Here is an 18,974-nt window from a genome sequence, read left to right as displayed (position 1 = left end):
ACTATTTTCAGCTGCTGCATAATATCATTACGCCTCCGGCAGTCATGTAACAGCAGCAAAGTCCTTGATTATTACACCAGAATGAGAGTATAGTTCTTATATCTGCCTAGAAAATCACAACTTTTAATTTTCTTTCAGTCTTAGTACACAATGTAACTACAAAAGAGTCAAGTTTTAAATGGGAAAAAATATTGAAACTCTTTGGTTATTTTTGAGAGCGATGCTAATGGTCTAATCAGATTCAATGGATTATGCTAAGCTATGTTAAAAGTGGTACCCGGAAATCAGCTGAATGGATTCCAAAACGGTAAAAATCAAATGTTTAAGTCTAGAGGAGCTAGAAAATTAGCATATTTTCAATAAAAGTGGAGTGTCCCTTTAAAAAAGATTTTAAAAGGGTACCTGTCCTTGACAATGAACACTTGCTTTATAAAGATGTATTGATAGAAATATATTAAATATTTTCATTATTGCGCATAGTGCATTCTGGGTCGTGTAATGGTTGTAGCAAAATATTACAGTTTACTAAAGTAAATACTATAGCATCTCCTATTGTTTTTATATATATATATATATATATATATATATATATATATATATATATATATATATATATATATATATATATATATATATATATATATATATATATATATATATATATATATATATAAATACACACAGATACAAGTATATACTTAAAAAATATTTACATGTTTATATACATTTTTATATTTATATATAATTTATATTATATATAATTGTAAATAATATTTAAATAGATTTTTTTCTTCAAATTATCCATGCATAAAATTTTCATTAAAGTATACACAGATATATCTGATGTAAACAAAAACATTGATTGCTATTAATCGTTTTGCAGCCCTAGTTTGTTTTTAATTTCACATTTATAAAGCCAATCCCAGTGCGCCATATGTGTTTATAGTCAAGGTACCCTTTAATAGGTTTTTTAACTTTTATTAATTTTGAAGTCCAATTATGTTTATTTTATTTCTAGTAAATGCATTTACACTTTAAAATTCCTAAAAGTTGTTTTTATCTGTGAAGATTAACTTATAACATATAAGTGTCATAAACTTCTGTTAAACACAGAGCTTATTTGTTGCAATAATCTGAAAGTCTATGGGAAAATGAATGGCTTTTAGCGAAGGAACCAGTGTCTCTCTAACTTCCGGGGTTTGGCCTACAAAAATATGTTACCCCTGCGGCACTCATTTATTACTCACATAATACATTTGGCAGTCATTCAAACTACCACCTGATACTGTAAAAGTCACTGTACTGTAGGAATAATAATTCATGTACTTTAATGAGAATTAAAAACTTGATAATCGTACTTCCATCACCCAAAGCATACTTAAAAGAAAGTACTATTAAGAATATAAATCAATTGTCAGTTTCAACCTAAATTTGCCACTCCTAGAATTTATAATTATAAACTCTGCTTATGCTGAAGCTAACATCTCATGACGATACAAACTTTTACACACAGGCCCACATGTAATGAAATATGCCGCTCCTGAGAGATCTGAAGATTGAGAACGGCCCCGAGTCCAAATGCACAAATGCTGTGGGCTTCACAATGCTTCAAAGACCCTGCAGTATGTCGCAGATGCACACCGCCTCTATGCAGGTGAGCTCAGGTGAAGTCAAATTCTGCCAGGTAAACACAGAAATACTCAAAACATGTCTCATGTTAGATATTGATTCATCAATCATTCAGAAAATCACTTTTTGTCTCAAAACCAAAACAATAATGACTCCATGTAAATGTGGGGTATGTAGGTGAGTTGCGCGTAAAAAAGAAAGAAAGAATGTAATGTAATGAAATGAAATGTGAGCGTGACAAAGCCCTATTTTGCAATAGTTGAATCAAGCCCAAATAAGAGCAATGTAGCGATGAAAAGAAAATATTCATAAGAAGCTCAGCCCACAAAACAGGCCCTGACAAACACAATTGCGAACATGAACTCAGATGCATCTTTAGTTGTATTCTTTAACACCTATCCATTACCTGTCTAAAATGATCAAGCTTGAAGCCAAATGTCTTTTAACAACAATGTAAAATTCACAGTGAGACTGTCAGTAAAACTGTGTGTCTGCATGCCCACAAAAGACACAGTCTGATGGTGTCTGACAGTCAGACAAAAACAATTACACAGAATGTAACACAATTAAGATCTGTCAGACTACAGAGTATTTGTTAAGGTGTTTTGGGTTACTATGGTGTTCTAGATGGTTGCTCAGTCATTATTCGCTGCCTCTGTGCCATTTCTTTTCTTTCTTTCTTTACGCCATTCCAGAATATGTGGCTATAATCATGGCAAGAACTGGTTAATTCATACACAAGTTTATCCAGACAAGTTAATCCTCCAGACACAGGTTGTGGGAGGGACAATTTGACATCTCCAATTTGCCTAACATGAATGTTTTTGGCCTGTGGGAGGAAACCGGAGTACCCAAAGTAAACCCACACTGACACAGGGAGAACATGCAAACTCCAGACAGAAAGACCACCAGACCTAGCCGGGGCTCGAACCGGGGACCTTTTTACTGTAAGGCTACCCACTGAGCTACTATGCCATTTAACTCCATTAGTACTATAGCTGCTTTTCCTCCGCCGTGCCAAACCGTTCTCATTGTGTAACCCGTGCTGATCCGAACGAACCACCACAGATATGGTTTCATTTTCCAATGTGGGGCTGATAATAGAGTGCAGCAGGGATGACATTTTTTGTAAGCTAACCTGGAAGTTAACGGGATACTGATTCAATGCAAATTCCCATAGACTTTTGGATTATCACAAAAAATAAGCTGTTTGTTTGTCCAACCTGTTGGACAAAACTTGTAAGCGTTTAACCCTTGGAGCAGCTCTGATGAAACAATTAATATAAATGATTTAAGAAGTCTCTAAAAGAAGACAGATTACTAAAACTTACCAATTATACATAAACTTAATTAAAAAATTTTTATAATAATATTATATTAATTTTTTTTTAATTATTGCATTTACCTCACCGCTTTAACCAGTAGATGTTGCCAGTGTGCAATGTTCTGTCACATTACGCATGTTAAGTTTTAATTTTGAAAAAGTTACTTAGTCATTATTATGATGTTGGGGATCTTGAGATCAGTGACCCTTTAGATAACCAGGCTGTGCCGTGCCGAACCAGGCTCAAGTGGAAACATAACTGTAAATTTGTTCCTGACCGTTCTTAAGGGGACATTTCACTTTTAAAAAAAAATATACAAATTTTCCATCTCCCCAAGTGTTAAACATTTGATTTTTACCATTTTGGAATCTATTCAGCTGATCTCCGGGTCTGGCGCTACCACTTTTAGCATAGCTTAGCACAATCCATTGAATCTGATTAGACCATTAGCATCGCGCTAAAAATAACCAAAGAGTTAAGATATTTTCGTATTTAAAACTTGACTCTTCTGTAGTTACATTGTGTACTAAGACCGACAGTTAATTTAGAGTTGCGATTTTCTATGCAGATATGGCTAGGAACTATACTCTCTTTCTGGCGTAATAATGAAGGACTTTGCAGCTGTAACATGACTGCAGGAGGCGCAATGATATTACTCAGCAGCCGAAAATAGTCCCCTTAGTAACTTACTCACATCACTTTCAATGGCAGGAGACTATTTTCAGGCAGTGCGTAAAATCACTACGCCTGCTGCAGCCATGTTACATCAGCAAACTCCTTGATTATTACGCCAGAATGAGAGTATAGTTCCTAACCATTTCTGCCTAGAAAATTGCCACTTTTAATTTTCTGTCAGTCTTAGTAAACGCTGTAACTACAGAAGAGTCAAGTTTTAAATAGGAAAATATTGAAACTCTTTCGTTAATTTTTAGCGCGATGCTAATGGTCTAATCAGATTCAATGGATTATGCTAAGCTATGCTAAAAGTGGTACGGCCAGACCTGGAGATCAGCTGAATGGATTCAAAAATGGTAAAAATCTAACTCTAGGGGAGCTGGAAAATTTGTATATTTTTTTTTTAAAAGTGGAATGTCCCTTTAAAAGTGCGACGTTTATTTTTTACCCCCCTGCGACAAAATGTTAAAAGCTCTCTCATTTCTAAGTTGATTTGGATTAAAGCATCAGCTAAATGTAAATGGGCTCTATGCACGCTTAACTTCCATGCCTGACACAAGACTGCTCTTCAGTTTTCAGTATTGGAGATTTAAGGTGGAGAAAAACTGAGTTTTATGCCCAAAGTTACAGTTGATGTTTGAAGAATTGTCTGGATGTGCAGTACAACATCGCAGAGCAAACTTAAGAAAGGTTTTTAGGTTTTATGTCGTCTTATCTCTACAATCATTAAGGTGTGTTCAGCTAGCCTGAACTAGCAGAGCTTACATTGTGCTGTGTTTTCACGATTCGTCCCGCATGCTAATCACTTTAGTAGAAATGTTTGCCATTTAATGTGTTTGTAATGTTACTTTAAGTGCTGTTTAAACTAGAGCATTTTCATTTTAAAACAGCGTTTTAAAATGAAAACTATCCTCGTCTATACTGGGGTTTTAGGAAAGATCATCCATTCTGGAATTTTGAAAATATTCCAAGTTGGAAATTATTGGAATTTTTTGTAAAATTTCAGTAATTTTCAAACTGCACATGCAAACATTAGCTTCCTCGACATCTGAATTGTCTTCATCCATGTGCCACAATTCCCATATATTCCTGTGTAATTTCCATGGAAAGTTTCCAAAATTTCCAGAATATTGCAACCGTTAAAAACAAGGTAAAAACAAGGCCACAAATAAGATCTCAGTGAGAGCTCATTACTACACTTTTACTACAATTTTAGTTGTATCAATGCCTCACTTTAATAGCTATTTTAGAGAACACATGCATACCCAGGCAGCAAGCAATTTTGCTTTTAAAAGACGTTAAAGCACCAATTATCCGATTCACGTTTTTTTTTATTTCCTTTGGTGTGTAAGTGTGTATTAGTACATGTTAACGATATGCAAATTAGGTACAAACCCCAAAGTAAATGATGACGTGAGTTATCGTCTCCAACGTAAATCTCTTTTCTTGGACTACAACAAACACACGGATTGTAGGCAACAGTTTACTTCCTGGGATTGGTGATGTAGTAAAGACCGATATAATAATTCATCCCGCTTCGGACTCTGTAAGTTAGCTCCTGTTAGCATGGCATTGTGAGCGAATCTTTCAAACATGGAAAGAAGCATCACTTTTCAGCTGATGTCAGAGGTATTCAGGCCAATCACAAGGTACAGATTAGCTGGCCAATCAGAGACACAGTGCTTTTCAAATCGATGAGTTTTGTACATGAATCAGTGCGTTTCAGGAAGAGTATGGAAAAATGTACGGTATGTGGAAATTAATGTTTTTTTAACCATAAACCACGCAAACACATTGTATTATACAAAATACACAAAACAACGTTGTTTTTTAGCAACGAACCAAGCCCTTTAAAAAATAGCAATCCAAACACAGCCCAGACATCTAGGCTAAAACAAGGCAAAATTTGGGCTGTCAGTGAAAATTAAATAATGTCTAAAATAAATGAAATATAAAAAATGAATAAATTAAACCAAACAGCTTGTAATCACTGTTGACTCTGCTTATGTAATGGATTTCCACCTGTCGCTAGTTATTTTTGCAAAACCGTCAAGTTTATTTTGGCTAGAAGAAGTGGGTTACTCATAGCCGGTCTATATCGGGTCTATAGTTAACCTAGATGGTGAAAGGACAGCTATTTCTTGCTGGGTGTACTCCCTGACATTTCCATCTTCCCAACATCCATGTAACCCCGTCTACACACACATCACTAACATACACTATTAGCTTTGACTTCCTGCAGGTTGAAATGGCTGAGCTCGCTCTGTGGCCTTTTGATTGGTCAAACATGCAGAAAGATAAACGCGTCGGGGTCCATGCTGTCTGAGTAAATCCTACAGGCTTTTGTGTGAATAGAGAGATTCTGAATCAACAAGCCGGTTGGACAATGAGCTGAATCCAGGAACTAAAAACACACAGGTTAGAGCGGGATATGGGATTAGGGTTTAGCAGAGGAGAACAGACAAGAGGAGGCGAGATGAGAGAAGCTTCTTGCGTGATATCGCTCCTTCCTTATATCTTAACCCTTAGGGAAATGTTTTTGGTTATTTCCTTTTTCATAACATTCCTGGCATTTTTCTCATATTATTTCCTGAATTTCCATGTCAGCACAGAAAACATATCTTTTTAGTGTCTTCTGCCAGCAGCTTGTTGTTGCTTGAAACATAAACACATTGTCATGTTTTGACTAACTCTCCTGACAATGTAATATCGTGGTCTAAACCTCAAGCAACACTAAAAATGCATATAACGGATATGGCAGATTTGAAGCTCTTACTTTTACAAAATGAACATAAAATAGAAAAAAATCAAATACAACCCCAAATCAGAAAAAGTTGGGACACTGTAGAAATTGTGAGTAAAAAAGGATTGGAATCATTTACTAATCTCATAAACTTATTTAAAATAGAATATAAATAACATATCAAATGTTGAAAGTGAGACATTTTGAAATGTCATGCCAAATATTGGCTCATTTTGGATTTCATGAGATCTACACATTCCAAAAAAAGTTGGGACAGGTAGCAATAAGAGGCCAGAAAAGTTAAATGTACATATAAGAAACAGCTTAAGGACTAATTTGCAACTACTTAGGTCAATTGGCAACATGATTGGGTATAAAAAAGCCTGTCAGAGTGGCAGTGTCTCTCAGAAGTCAAGATGGGCAGAGAATCACCAATAGTTTTCTGAGTTTCTAAGAGAAAAATTGCAAAGAGTTTGAAGTTATCATCATCTACAGTGCATAATATCATCCAAAGATTCAGAGAATCTGGAACAGTCTCTGTGCGTAAGGGTCAAGGCTGGAAAACATACTGGATGCCCGTGATCATCGGGCCCATAGACGGCACTGCATCACATGGAAATCATAACATGGGCTCAGGATTACTTCCAGAAAACATTGTCGGTGAACACAATCCACCGTGCCATTCGCCGTTGCCGGCTAAAACGCTATAGGTCAAACAAGAAGCCATATCTAAACGCAGACGTTTTCTCTGGGCCAAGGGTCATTTAAAATGGACTTTGGGAAACGTGGAAAACTGTTCTGTGGTCAGACGAATCAACATTTGAAGTTCTTTTTGGAAAACTGGTACGCCATTTCATCCGGACTAAAGAGGACAAAGAAATCCCAAGTTGTTATTAGCACTCATTTCAGAAGCCTGCATCTCTGATGGTTTGGGGTTGCATGAGTGCGTGTGGCATGGGCAGCTTACACATCTGGAAAGGTGTCATCAATGCTGAAAGGTTTATCCAAGTTCTAGATACATATGATCCAATTCAGATGTCGTCTCTTTCAGGGAAGACCTTGCATTTTCCAACATGACAATGTCAGACCACATACTGCATCAATTACAACATCAAGACTGCGTAGAAGAAGGATCTGAGTACTGAAATGGCCAGCCTGCAGTCCAGACACGTAATTCTGTTAAACAAACTATAACAACATGTATGCGCAATACTTGCACATCTATTGCAACTCTAAGGCTAAAGATTAATTGTGCTTACAGGGTTTGTTAAAATATAAAACATGCTGTAGGATACAGTTTGTTTAGTAGTAATGACATTCATAAAAAAATCAGTGTTAAGATGATTTTATTGTGTTTTGTTTCCAAGTTTGACTGTCAAAAAAAAGATTATGAAATGAAAGATCAATGACATTTTTTGGTTAATGACAATGTGCATCTTTCATGATGTTGTTATGTTATCTTGGATGTTGCTTTTTTGGATGTTGATTTGGTGTGTTAGGGAAAAGAAGCCATCCAGTAAGACAAACTTCTTCTCAACCTCATTTATTTTATTGATTCTGTCTGTCTTTTCCCATCTTTTGCACATTTCCATCACCCATCACAGTATCAGCAAGCAGGAATGTTCAATGAGAAACTATGTAAAGATACCAACTGCGTTCAGCCAGCTGTCATTTCCAGCATTTATGACCTATTATTTTCTTTAACACTCTCGGGTGGCGAGTTGACAGTCAGGTGTTCAGGAGCATTTAACTACATTTACTACACACACCAATCTGAAACAGTGGAGGAAGATCAACAGGTAGCACACGCCCTAAGTGGCGGCTGAAATGTCACGCCCCCTCCAGATCACCAGGGTCCGCCTACATTTCTGGTAAGAGTCTCTTTAACAAGAGTGCCCTGCAGTTCACATTAACCCTAATTTTGAGTTATACAGCATCTCCTATAGTTCATATGCAATATTTTGTCCTTCATTACCATTATTATCTTTTCCCTTATTGTTCTTTTTATTGCCAACCAAAGGCTTGTTTTTATGCCGATGTTACATAAACAATTGTTTATTACCACCTAAAAACAGTAAGTTATGTTTTAGCTATATCAGCTAACTTTTAGGTATATCATTGTTCTTACTGTATATCTCAATTTGTAGAGCAATATATAAAGTTGTGGGCTAGATCCCCCGAAACACACACGATGATAAAGGGGTACACCTTGTCTCAAGATGCACATCACTATTGTTTTTTGTAAGGTTTGTTTATAAAGTCAACAGTATAAACTGCCTGCCATACAGGTATTGGTGAAATTTCTGGATATCAAAAATGATTCCTAAAACTTCTCCCTCGATTTGCGCACACAGTACCTGCACTCTGCTTTGTTCAAGGTGCTCAAGACGAATGCTATTGGCCTCTCTTCTCCTGAAGGCATGATAATCACGGCTCCCTCACCATAATGTGATGCATCACAAGCTAACTGCAGGGGAAGTTTTAGATCAAAATGGGTCAGCACACCAGACTTTAACAAGAGCTTTCTTTGCTTCTTGAAAAGTGGTCTCACATTGCTCTGTCCACTCCCATGACTGGTTACTACACAGAAGTTGGTGAATCAACCGTAGACCAATGAATGGGCGGAGCTGGCTGATGTTCTGTGGTGCTGGAGCCTCTATTACGGCTCTTACTTTTGAAGATGCATTTTGCAGTCCATCAGAATCGATCACATGTCCAGGATATTCAACAGACTACTTGAAAACAACTCACATTTGTCCTTTCTCTTAAGCCATATTCCTTTAGGTGCTGGAGTGTACAATCCAGATACTAAGATGCTTCTGTTTTTCCTGTCACTAATATGTCATCTAGGTAGCACTGCCCCCCTGACAGGCCACTTAACACCTGATCCATAGCCCTCTGGAAAAGCGAAGGAGCTGAAGTAATACCAAATGAAAGACGTTGGTATCTGAATAGTCCCTTGTGTGTGACAATTGTCAGTAATTCCTTAGAGCATCCTGAGTATCATAACCCCTGCTCCTGTTGTTCCCAAAACACCATCAAGGTTTCATTTTCTTCCTGTCTGACTTATCTTTTGCTTTAATATCATCCTATATTTCCGGAAATGCCACAATATATGCTGATATTTTTTATTTTTGGGCGAACTTTCCCTTTAATTTATTGGAAGCCACTATTAGAGCGCCCCTACAGGAACCTCAGGGAACTACAAGTGTCAAAGAGAAATGAGGATTTCAAGCGCACAGAATGGATATTTTTAAAAGCACATAGTTTAGTATACCATATTATTTTAATGTAATGTTCTACTATTTTTGTTTCGTTACTGTTATGGTAAAAAAACTAAAGACTTAAACAAGTCAAGTTGAATTATGAATGACTATTAATTCACCTCTCTGCACATTTATTTAACATAAACAATTTAGTGTTTAAGTTAAAATGAGGTCCAAAAACATTTAGATGGAAAACATTGATTGACACATTATAATTTTAGACAATATTCACAAAACTCACCCCATCAGTCATTGCTGGTGTAGGAAGTGCGAACAAGAACAGTCCGACCAGCATCATTCGCAATAAGTAAGAAGCCATTTTCATATCGATATTGGACCCACTCACGCTTCTCACCCATGCACTCGTGCGCGTCTGTTCAATCTGTTGTCACCTCTGGATCATACCTTTTTTACTCGCTCTGCATGCAAACTCTGCAAATCAACCTCCAATACCCTTAGCAGCCCCGCAACCATTTCAGAAATAAAGCGCAAACCTGACTGTTTGCGGTGTGGCGTAGTGAACGCGCTGTGATAGGTGGTGTCGTGAGGTTTATTACGTCATTGAAAGCTGTGATCTCTGGTGGATCTATCACATTACCAACGCTGAAAAAGTTGTGCTTGTTCATGTAAAGTTTTCGGAGTGAACCGTCGCCTGCGTTTGGTGTTTTATTTTACGCGTTTATGTAGGACCACGTTGGCGCACGAAACTACAGGGAGCAGGTGAGACGGATTTTGACTGTTTTGGGGTATGCCACTTTGCTGTAATTATGCTTGGATGATGATCTTGAACTTGTCAATGGTGATTATGTGTTGTCTTCTAGAGGTCTTGCTGTGTGTTATGCCATCACCTATATTCTCTTTTATATAAATTGGTATTTTTCTGGTTTAATTCTACATGTTCAAATTTGGTTGAGCAAACATTAACTTCTTCCACAAGTCAAGTTTCATGTTTAGACATCAGTCATGTTTATCAATGGATTAGTGCCTTTTCTTGCATTTTGTCACCTTTTGCGCAACGTCGCCAAATGTGCAGCTTTAGTGTTTGCTTGTTTGTGCGTATTTTCTCTTGTTTTTTTTTACGTGTCACATCTTCAGTAAACGTAGTAAATGCGTAATTCTGTTAAACTAACTGTAACGAATCAGGGTGCACGCAAATCCTTGCACATCTATTGCAACTCTAAGGCTAAACATTTGTTACGCTTATCGGGTTTGTTAGAATATAAAACATGTCTGTATGATACAGTTTTTTTAGTAGTAATGAAAAAAACTTTCAGTGTTTTAGATAATTTTATTCTGTTTTAGACATTTTATAGGTTCCGTTTAACTGTCAAAATTAACCATGAAAGATGAATTACCTTATGACTTCGATACCACTTTTTTTAGTGTCAGTTTGTTTGCTTAAGATCTTTGCCATTATTGATTTGGTGTGTTAGTGAAAAGAAAGAAAAACTTAGTCTTAGCCTCATTTATTTTATTAATTCTGTCTGTGTTTTCCCATCTCTTCCACGTGTCCATCACCCATCACAGTCTCAGCAAGCAGGAATGTTCAATGAGAAACTATGTAAAGATACCAACTGCGTTCAGCAAGCTGTCATTTCCAGCATTTATGATCCATTATTTTTTTTGTACACTCTCAGGTGGCGAGTTGACAGTCAGGTGTTCAGGAGCATTTAACTACATTTACTACACACACCAATCTGAAACAGTGGAGGAAAATCAACAGGTAGCACACGCCCTAAGTGGCGGCTGAAATGACACGCCCCCTCCAGATCACCAGGCTCCGCCTACATTTCTGGTAAGAGTGTGCAGTTCTCATTAATCCTAATTTTCAGTAACACATCATCTCCTATAGTTCATATGCAATGTTTTGTCCTTCCTTACCATTATTATCTTTTTCCTTATATATCGTTCTTTTTATTGCCAACCAAAGGTTTTAGCTATATCAGCTAACTTTTAGGTATATCATTGTTCCTACTGTATAACTCAATTTGTAGAGCAATGCAAAGATTGTGTGTTAGACCTCGAGAACACACATGCTGATAAAGGGGTACACGTTGTTTCAAGATGCACATCACTATTGTTTTTTGTAAGGTTTGTTTGTAAAAACGACTTAAATGTCCTAATATGGCAAACCGACCCGAAATGTTTAGAATCAGTGCACTATAGTTCTCATCCAAGTAAAGCTGGGTAGTCCCCTTTAACCATAAACAGCGGCAGTGTTGCTGACTGACCATTTAAACATTAAGTGGCATGGCATCTTACGCAGTTTCCATTGGGTCGTACCACTGTGTTTAGTGGCTCGTCGAGTAGCACTTCCGGTGTCCAGTGGCTCATACCACTCCGTTTAGTGGGTCAGACAAATGTAGTCTGTAATGATTGATCGGTGACTATCAGTGCCACATGCCTAATTCAACAGACCTAAGTTTTACTGACCTGTGTTAGTGGACGAGCCACTTAATGGAGTGGTATGAGCCACTCGACACTGGAAGTGCCACTCGACAAGCCACTAAACACAGTGGTATGAGCCAATGGAAACCGGAACTGCCACTAAACATAGTGGCACGTGCCACTGGCTTCTGTGCGTAAGATGCCATGCCCCTTTAATGTAAAAATCCCTTCTCGGGGGCTTTAGGCAGACATGTTTGAATGTTTTATGGTACACAACATCTGACAAGATAGACACATATAATAGAAAAAGTTATTTGAGATAAGGTTAAGAAAATATTTACTTACTGTTATAAAATAATTTATAATGCACAGTTTATATTTATTATTATGTAAAATACAAATATTTAAATGCAGTATATATACAGAAATATTATGTTTTTTTTTATGTTAAAAAACTCTCCGTGTGTCTCATTAGTTCACTAGCTCGTAAATCAGTCTGTGAATACCAATCGGAAGTTATTATTCCGTCAAAGATCAGCGCTCTTGGATGTTACGTTAAACTTAATGGGAGTTATGTCTTGTCACATCGTGTGGACGATTAACACTTGGAAAGAGGAATGTAAACTATTTTTTTCTGGAGCAATATCTCTTCTCAGAGCGCGAAAACACAGTGGAACTGCAGGTAAGCACCGCAGCTTTTAAATGTGGACATTGATCATTTATTTTATCGTGACGTGACTTTTAAAACATGTTATGAGATATCGCCACTGATATATTTATAAGCAGCATGCAAAAACATCTCTCTGACACTTATAAAAAACAGTTTTATGTAGTACTGACAAGAACAAAGTTTAATAATTGAGTGCTCGTATCACGTTAAAAGTAAATGGGAAAGCAATATTAACATAAGTATAGTTTTATTCACTTTTACCGCGCGCCAAAACAATAACAACACAAAAGACACTAAATATGAATAAAAAAACAAGTAGTAGTTTGATCATGACACCAAATACTGCTGATTTGATCTCATTGTTGACCATCAAAAACAAACAAGGCCAACATGAGAGCCAGGGAATCCCTGTCAGAGATGTAGCCCAGAGAGGGCGGTGGTCAGCGGGGCGAGTGAACACTGACGTCCGCTCATGCTTTGGTTCTCATACGCACCGAATCTCACTAAGCAAACGTTCAAACAGGCGCTATATTTACTAATCAACTGCAGATTTAAATTGAATACATATGCATTCTCGACTGAACTTATCTTAAAACTACACTTTGTGACCAAGAAACGGTAATATAAAGAAACGGCTTTTCCGTCCATTGAGTTGTTATGAGATTCAAAGCAGCCGAAAGTGTTACCTGTCATTATGTCCGCCCTCAAATCCGTGGCGGAAGAAAATAGTTCCCAAACAAAAAGGCTTTTAAAATAACTCCGTTGTTGTTTTCTAGTTTTCTTTTTTCAAACGTGTGCCGTCGAACTGTTGTATAAAAGCAATATTGTCTCAGAGTCGTGTGATATAGCTCTATATCATCACGGCTGTGATTAGGCCAGAGGCACGATATAGGCCGATATTGCTTAAATAACCACAGATGTTTGTCTGTTTCTTTTGTTTTCTATATTATTTATTATATATAACATGAATTTATTTAGGAATCATTTTAATGAGATTAGACATCTTTTACAATCAATCCCGTTCTGTAAAAATAACGCTTTATGTGGTACACAAACGATTAACAGCTCTCGTTGTCTGCAATGAGTCCCGCCTTTCTAACTCACATTGATTTATGATTGGCTTTGTCTTTACTCGCTAGCGTTTGATGTAGGCTGCATTGTCTTTGTACAACACGCCAAAGCTCTCTTAACAAGACGCGCATGATTATTCTAGCTACAGGTAAGTGAGGAAGAAAGCATTATTATACCCACCGTAACTTTTTCATGCACAAAATACGGAACGAGTTGTGTGACATAATGATTCAGGGACAGTGTTTTACACAATACACGACAATCCCATGTTAACTTGAGGAGTTGCAAACTCTGTCAATATAACTAAACCTTTTATAAATGGGGTGGCAAGGTTATTTAGGGGGTCCCTAGTCCATGAAAGAAAATAACCCCAACATGGTAGAAGCATTAATATTATGATTTCTGAATACTTTATATTACTGCACTGTGTTCATTACTTGCACAGATGTAGACATAATGTAAGGTCGCATTTTAAACTTTTCTTTTCTTATACTGATTAACTGCCTGTTAATTAAGTAAAAGATCTAATGTTTACTACAGAAACTTTAATAAAGGTTGTTCAGGAAACACCATGACCTACTTCAAAACTGGGAATTTGTTTGGCAAAATTAAATTAAGTATTAAATATAAAATAACAGTGCACATTATTCAATGTTTTAAAGTAAATATGGATTCAAATTTGTTACAAAGTGATTTTCTTTTCTTCTTTTTGACAAATACTTAAACAGGTACTATTTATTAGGCTCTATGACATAAGCAATTGTTTATTATAGGACATTAAATTCGGGATGGCGAGACATATGTCACTAATTACATTTTAGACAATATTCACAATACTCACCCCATCAATCATTGCGGGTGTAGGTCCGAACAAAAGTCCGACCAGCATCATTCGCAATAAGCAAGAACCATTTTCATATCGATTTCGGACCCACGCACACTTCTCACCCGTGCACTCGTGCACGTCAGTCCAATCCGTTGTCACCTCTGGATAAAACCTTTTTTACTCGTCCTGCATGCTAACACAAACTCTCCAAATCAACCTCCAATACCCTTAGCAGCCCCGCAACCATTTCAGAAATAAAGCGCAAACCTGACTGTTTGCGGTGTGGCGTAGTGAACGCGCTGTGATAGGTGGTGTCGTGAGGTTTATTAGGTCATTCAAAGCTGTGATCTCTGGTGGATCTATCACATTACCAACGCTGAGAAAGTTGTGCTTCTTCATGTGAAAGTTTTCGGAGTGAACCATCGCCTGCTTTGGTGTTTTATTTTATGCGTTAATGTAGAACCACGTTGGCGCACAAAACTACAGGGAGCAGGTGAGACGGATTTTGACTGTTTTGGGGTATGCCACTTATTTGCTGTAACTGAGTGCTTGGATGATGATCTTGAACTTGTCAATGGCGATTATGTGTTGTCTACATGTCTTATTTGCTGCGCATTATGCCATCACCTATATTCTCTTTAATATAAATTGAGATTTATCTGGTTTAATTCTACATGTTCAAATTTGTTTGAGCAAACATGAACTTCTTTCACAAGTCAAGTTTCATGTGTAGACATCAGTCATGTTTATGAATGGATTATTGCCGTCGGCGCCGATAGCCCCGTGGTTAGTGCGCGACACATAGCACCAGTGTGCTCACGGCGACCCAAGTTCGATTCCCAGGTCCTTTGGCGATCCCGCTCTCCTATCTCCACCCAACATTTTTCTGACTAATCTCAACTATTCTGTCTAAATAAAAGCCTGAAAAAAAAAAAAAAAAAAAAAAAAAAAATTATTATTATGAATGGATTATTGCCTTTCCTGCATTTTGTCAACTTTTGCGTACAAACATCACCAAATGCGCAGCTTAAGTGTTTGTTTGTGCGTATTTTCTTCAAAGAATTGCTTTTTTACATTTGTCACATCTTCAATAAACGTAGCAAACGTGTAATTCTGTTAAACTAACTGTAACGACGCAGGGTGCACGCAAATCCTTGCACATCTATTGTAACTCTAAGGTTAAAGATTAATTGTACTTACAGGGTTTGTTTACAACTTGTTTGCTTTTTTTAGTAGTAATCACATTCATTTTATCCTGTTTTAGTTCCATGTTTAATTGTAAATGGCGGCTCTAGTATGGCTCTTACTTTTGAAAGTGCCTTTTGCAGTCCATCAGAATCGATCACATGATATTCAACAGATTGCTTGAAAACCTCATAAGCCATATTCCTTTAGGCGCTGGAGTGTAATATCCAAATTTCTCAGATGTTTTGCGATGACACAGGCTCAAACATCCTTGTTGCAACTTTATCATGTCTTTTGCGTTAGACAGAGGACTTTAAAGAATAACCAAGCATAACAATTCAGGAACAGAAGAACGTCTTTTAATGCTCACATTGTCCTTATACACTTATTGCAAAATACACTTCCTCCTGCTACATCCTCGATACGTGACTCCACCCATTACTCGTATATTAAAGTAACAATTACTATTTTATTCAGACATAACACACACTAATACTAAAGTCTGTGAAAATGACACAACTGAGAGCAAAGATATGATGTAGAGACAAGCGCCATCAATCAACCAAGGTGCATCCCATAACACTGAACACCAGCTTATCCCTCACTCTTTAGCCAAAATGACTATATTATTTCAAGTATTTACACATTTTTGACATGAAGTGTATGTTATTTATATATTTGTGTATATATTTCTTGTGCATTATTTTTGTTTTTCATTTTTTTTCCCATTCTATCTTCCTGCAGGTGGCTTTTATTGGCGTACATGCCGATACAAACAACTTTGGGGGTGAGTTGGAAATCTAAGTTTGACCACAGCTATGTGTTAATTTTAGGCTGAGTTTAAGGTATTCTGCAGAGGTTGGTAAAATGCTTATAAAATAATACAAATCTGAGCCAAAAAGCCAATATTTTTTTCACAAACACTCATTTTTAGACTTTATGTCATGGCTGTTGATGATCCAAAGGGGCAACGGTGGCATAAGGGCTCCAAAAACTATTTACAAGGTTACAGATTCAGGTGAACAGTGGTGGTATTGACAGATTTAATTGACAGATTTTTTTAAGACTGAATTCATAAGGTTATGACATTGACTGTGGGCTATGATGTACATACTGTAGTCTGTCTCTTCCACACATTAAGTTTATTGTCAGGCCTCATCTCTCTGGCTGTGGTTGTTTGATAGAAACCACAGACACAGATGGATACAGAAGATTTCTTATGATTGCAGATGCATGCAGATTGCCATCGTTCCCTCACTAGCACCGAAGAGAGGAAGAAGATGAGGAGGGTTAGATAGACCGATAGCAGGGTACAGTCTCTGAAAAGATAAGAGAGCATCGTCTGCATCGTTGCCCCTCCTTGCATCTATTCAAAAAGTCAGGAATGCAGACATCTTACTAATGTAAACAATCCAACTATAAGCCTTAAAAATGAGATTTGGGGACAAAGGAGAAGTGAGGTAATGTACAAGTGAAAGTAAGGGAGCGTTTGCGTGTTCGCCTGTGGTTGTCTGGTTCAACGGGTCAGGGGGACGTTGTAAACCTCAACGTAAATTACCGGGTGTCACAAAGCAGGTGCTTCCTCACGCACACATAAAAGAACGAAAAAATGTGCATTTCTGCACTTCCTCACCACTTTACATTCCCTTTAGTTCTTCCTTTCAGGTATCCGAGACTCAACGTACACACGCTCGGGGTCAAAAATGAATAAGCGGCAATGCGAGAATCTGTTGCGCCGTCTCTGATTGGCTGTCTGGGCTACATCCTGTTAAATGAGTGAAGCGGGTGCACAGGTGAGGGAAGTGCAGATGGATGGGGGAAAGAGTGAGAAAACTATTTTAACACCTTCATGGTGTCCCATTAAAATGCCTGTGCATCAATAACATTGCATAACTTTACTGAAGAACAGACATGCAAAAATACGGCCTGGTTGTGTTTTTTAGTTGTAAATTCAGAAGGCATAAAGTGCCTGTATAGCTCATTTGATAAAGCATGTGCTGGCAATGCAAAGGTCATGGGTTTGATTTCCTGGGAAGATTACAATGTATAGCTTGAATGCATTGAATAGAAATGCACAACTGTAACGTAAATTTCCAGGCTTTAAAATGTTCTGCAGCCATGTTACGGCAGCAAAGTCCTTGATTATTACGCCAGAATGAGAGTATAGTTCATAGCCATGTCAGCCTAGAAAACAGCAACTTTTAATTTTCTGTCGGTCTTAGTACACAATGTAACTACAGAAGAGTCAAGTTTTAAATAGGAAAAATATCGAAACTCTTTGGTCATTTTTGAGCGTGATGCTAATGGTCTAATCCAGGGGTGGGCAACAGTTTTAGTCTGAGGGCCACATTTACTTTGGCAAAGTTAGCGGAGGGCCACACTTGGGAAAACTGCAATTAGACATAGTTACATGACTAAATGGTAAAAATTAATTAATTAAGGCTACTCTACAGTTACTTTGACAACCTATTTCAAGGCCTGATATTTATTTTTGCTAGGCCTGTCTGACCTAGGCTACTCTAACATTACAATAACTGGATTCAATTTCAAGGATTCATTTCCTACCCTGCATATTGTCCTTATGAAAATTAACCATGGTTTTTCTACAGTTAAGACAAAAATAAACATGGTTACTGTAGTAAAACCATGGTTACCACAAAATAACCATGGTTTTGACAACCATGGTTTTCAAAAACCATAGTTAAACTATGGTTAGTGTAGTAAAACCATGGTTTTGCTCATAGTAATCAATTGACCAAAAAACATGGTTACTACACTTTTACCACAATAAAACCATGGTTAAATTTCTTAGGGACTGTCATTCATACTACAGCAACACACACACGATATATTATTATTATTATTATTATTTCTTTTATATTTTATTTTATATTGACAACCACAGGATTTTGAGAGACTGTGGCGGTGATGACGTCACACACCGATTAGCATATATGTGACATCATTGCGTCGTGTTTTACTCTTTGATTTGTCACATTATATTGCATTTTAACACAACTGAATGCTATTTTTTTACATATTATCTGTTCTGTTGTCTAAAATAGTGACTAAACAGGACCCAGTAATTTTTGTTTAATCAAACCAGCTCTTTCTTTAACTGCTGCTAAAAACGCGACATCGTCTGAAAAAATCATCATACATTGAGGCTGGACTAATGTTGCTCTTCTCATCAGTG

General features: G+C 37.2%; 2 protein-coding genes across 3 annotated transcripts in view; one reads left to right on the top strand and one right to left on the bottom strand.

Annotated features, from left to right (window-relative positions):
- Positions 1 to 10,124, bottom strand: part of col4a3 (collagen, type IV, alpha 3) — a 38,472-nt gene extending 28,348 nt beyond the window's left edge. Inside the window, exon 1 of the mRNA XM_073863550.1 lies at positions 9,880 to 10,124. Coding sequence (XP_073719651.1) covers positions 9,880 to 9,963 — 84 coding nt within the window. The 5' untranslated portion in view covers positions 9,964 to 10,124. The remainder of the gene's footprint in view (positions 1 to 9,879) is intronic.
- Positions 1 to 18,974, top strand: part of col4a4 (collagen, type IV, alpha 4) — a 65,475-nt gene that overhangs the window by 2,441 nt on the left and 44,060 nt on the right. Inside the window, exons 2-4 of one of the 2 annotated variants that reach the window (XM_073863549.1) lie at positions 1,514 to 1,654; positions 11,276 to 11,433; positions 16,523 to 16,565. In XM_073863549.1, coding sequence (XP_073719650.1) covers positions 11,390 to 11,433; positions 16,523 to 16,565 — 87 coding nt within the window. In that variant the 5' untranslated portion in view covers positions 1,514 to 1,654; positions 11,276 to 11,389. Of the gene's footprint in view, positions 1 to 1,513; positions 1,655 to 10,203; positions 10,359 to 11,275; positions 11,434 to 16,522; positions 16,566 to 18,974 lie in introns of those variants that run through there. The other variant, XM_055197092.2, reaches the window with a different exon arrangement.

This window comes from Misgurnus anguillicaudatus, chromosome 24, assembly GCF_027580225.2.
Source record: "Misgurnus anguillicaudatus chromosome 24, ASM2758022v2, whole genome shotgun sequence".
Lineage (NCBI taxonomy): Eukaryota > Metazoa > Chordata > Actinopteri > Cypriniformes > Cobitidae > Misgurnus > Misgurnus anguillicaudatus.
This window is presented reverse-complemented; position numbering and strand designations above follow the sequence as displayed.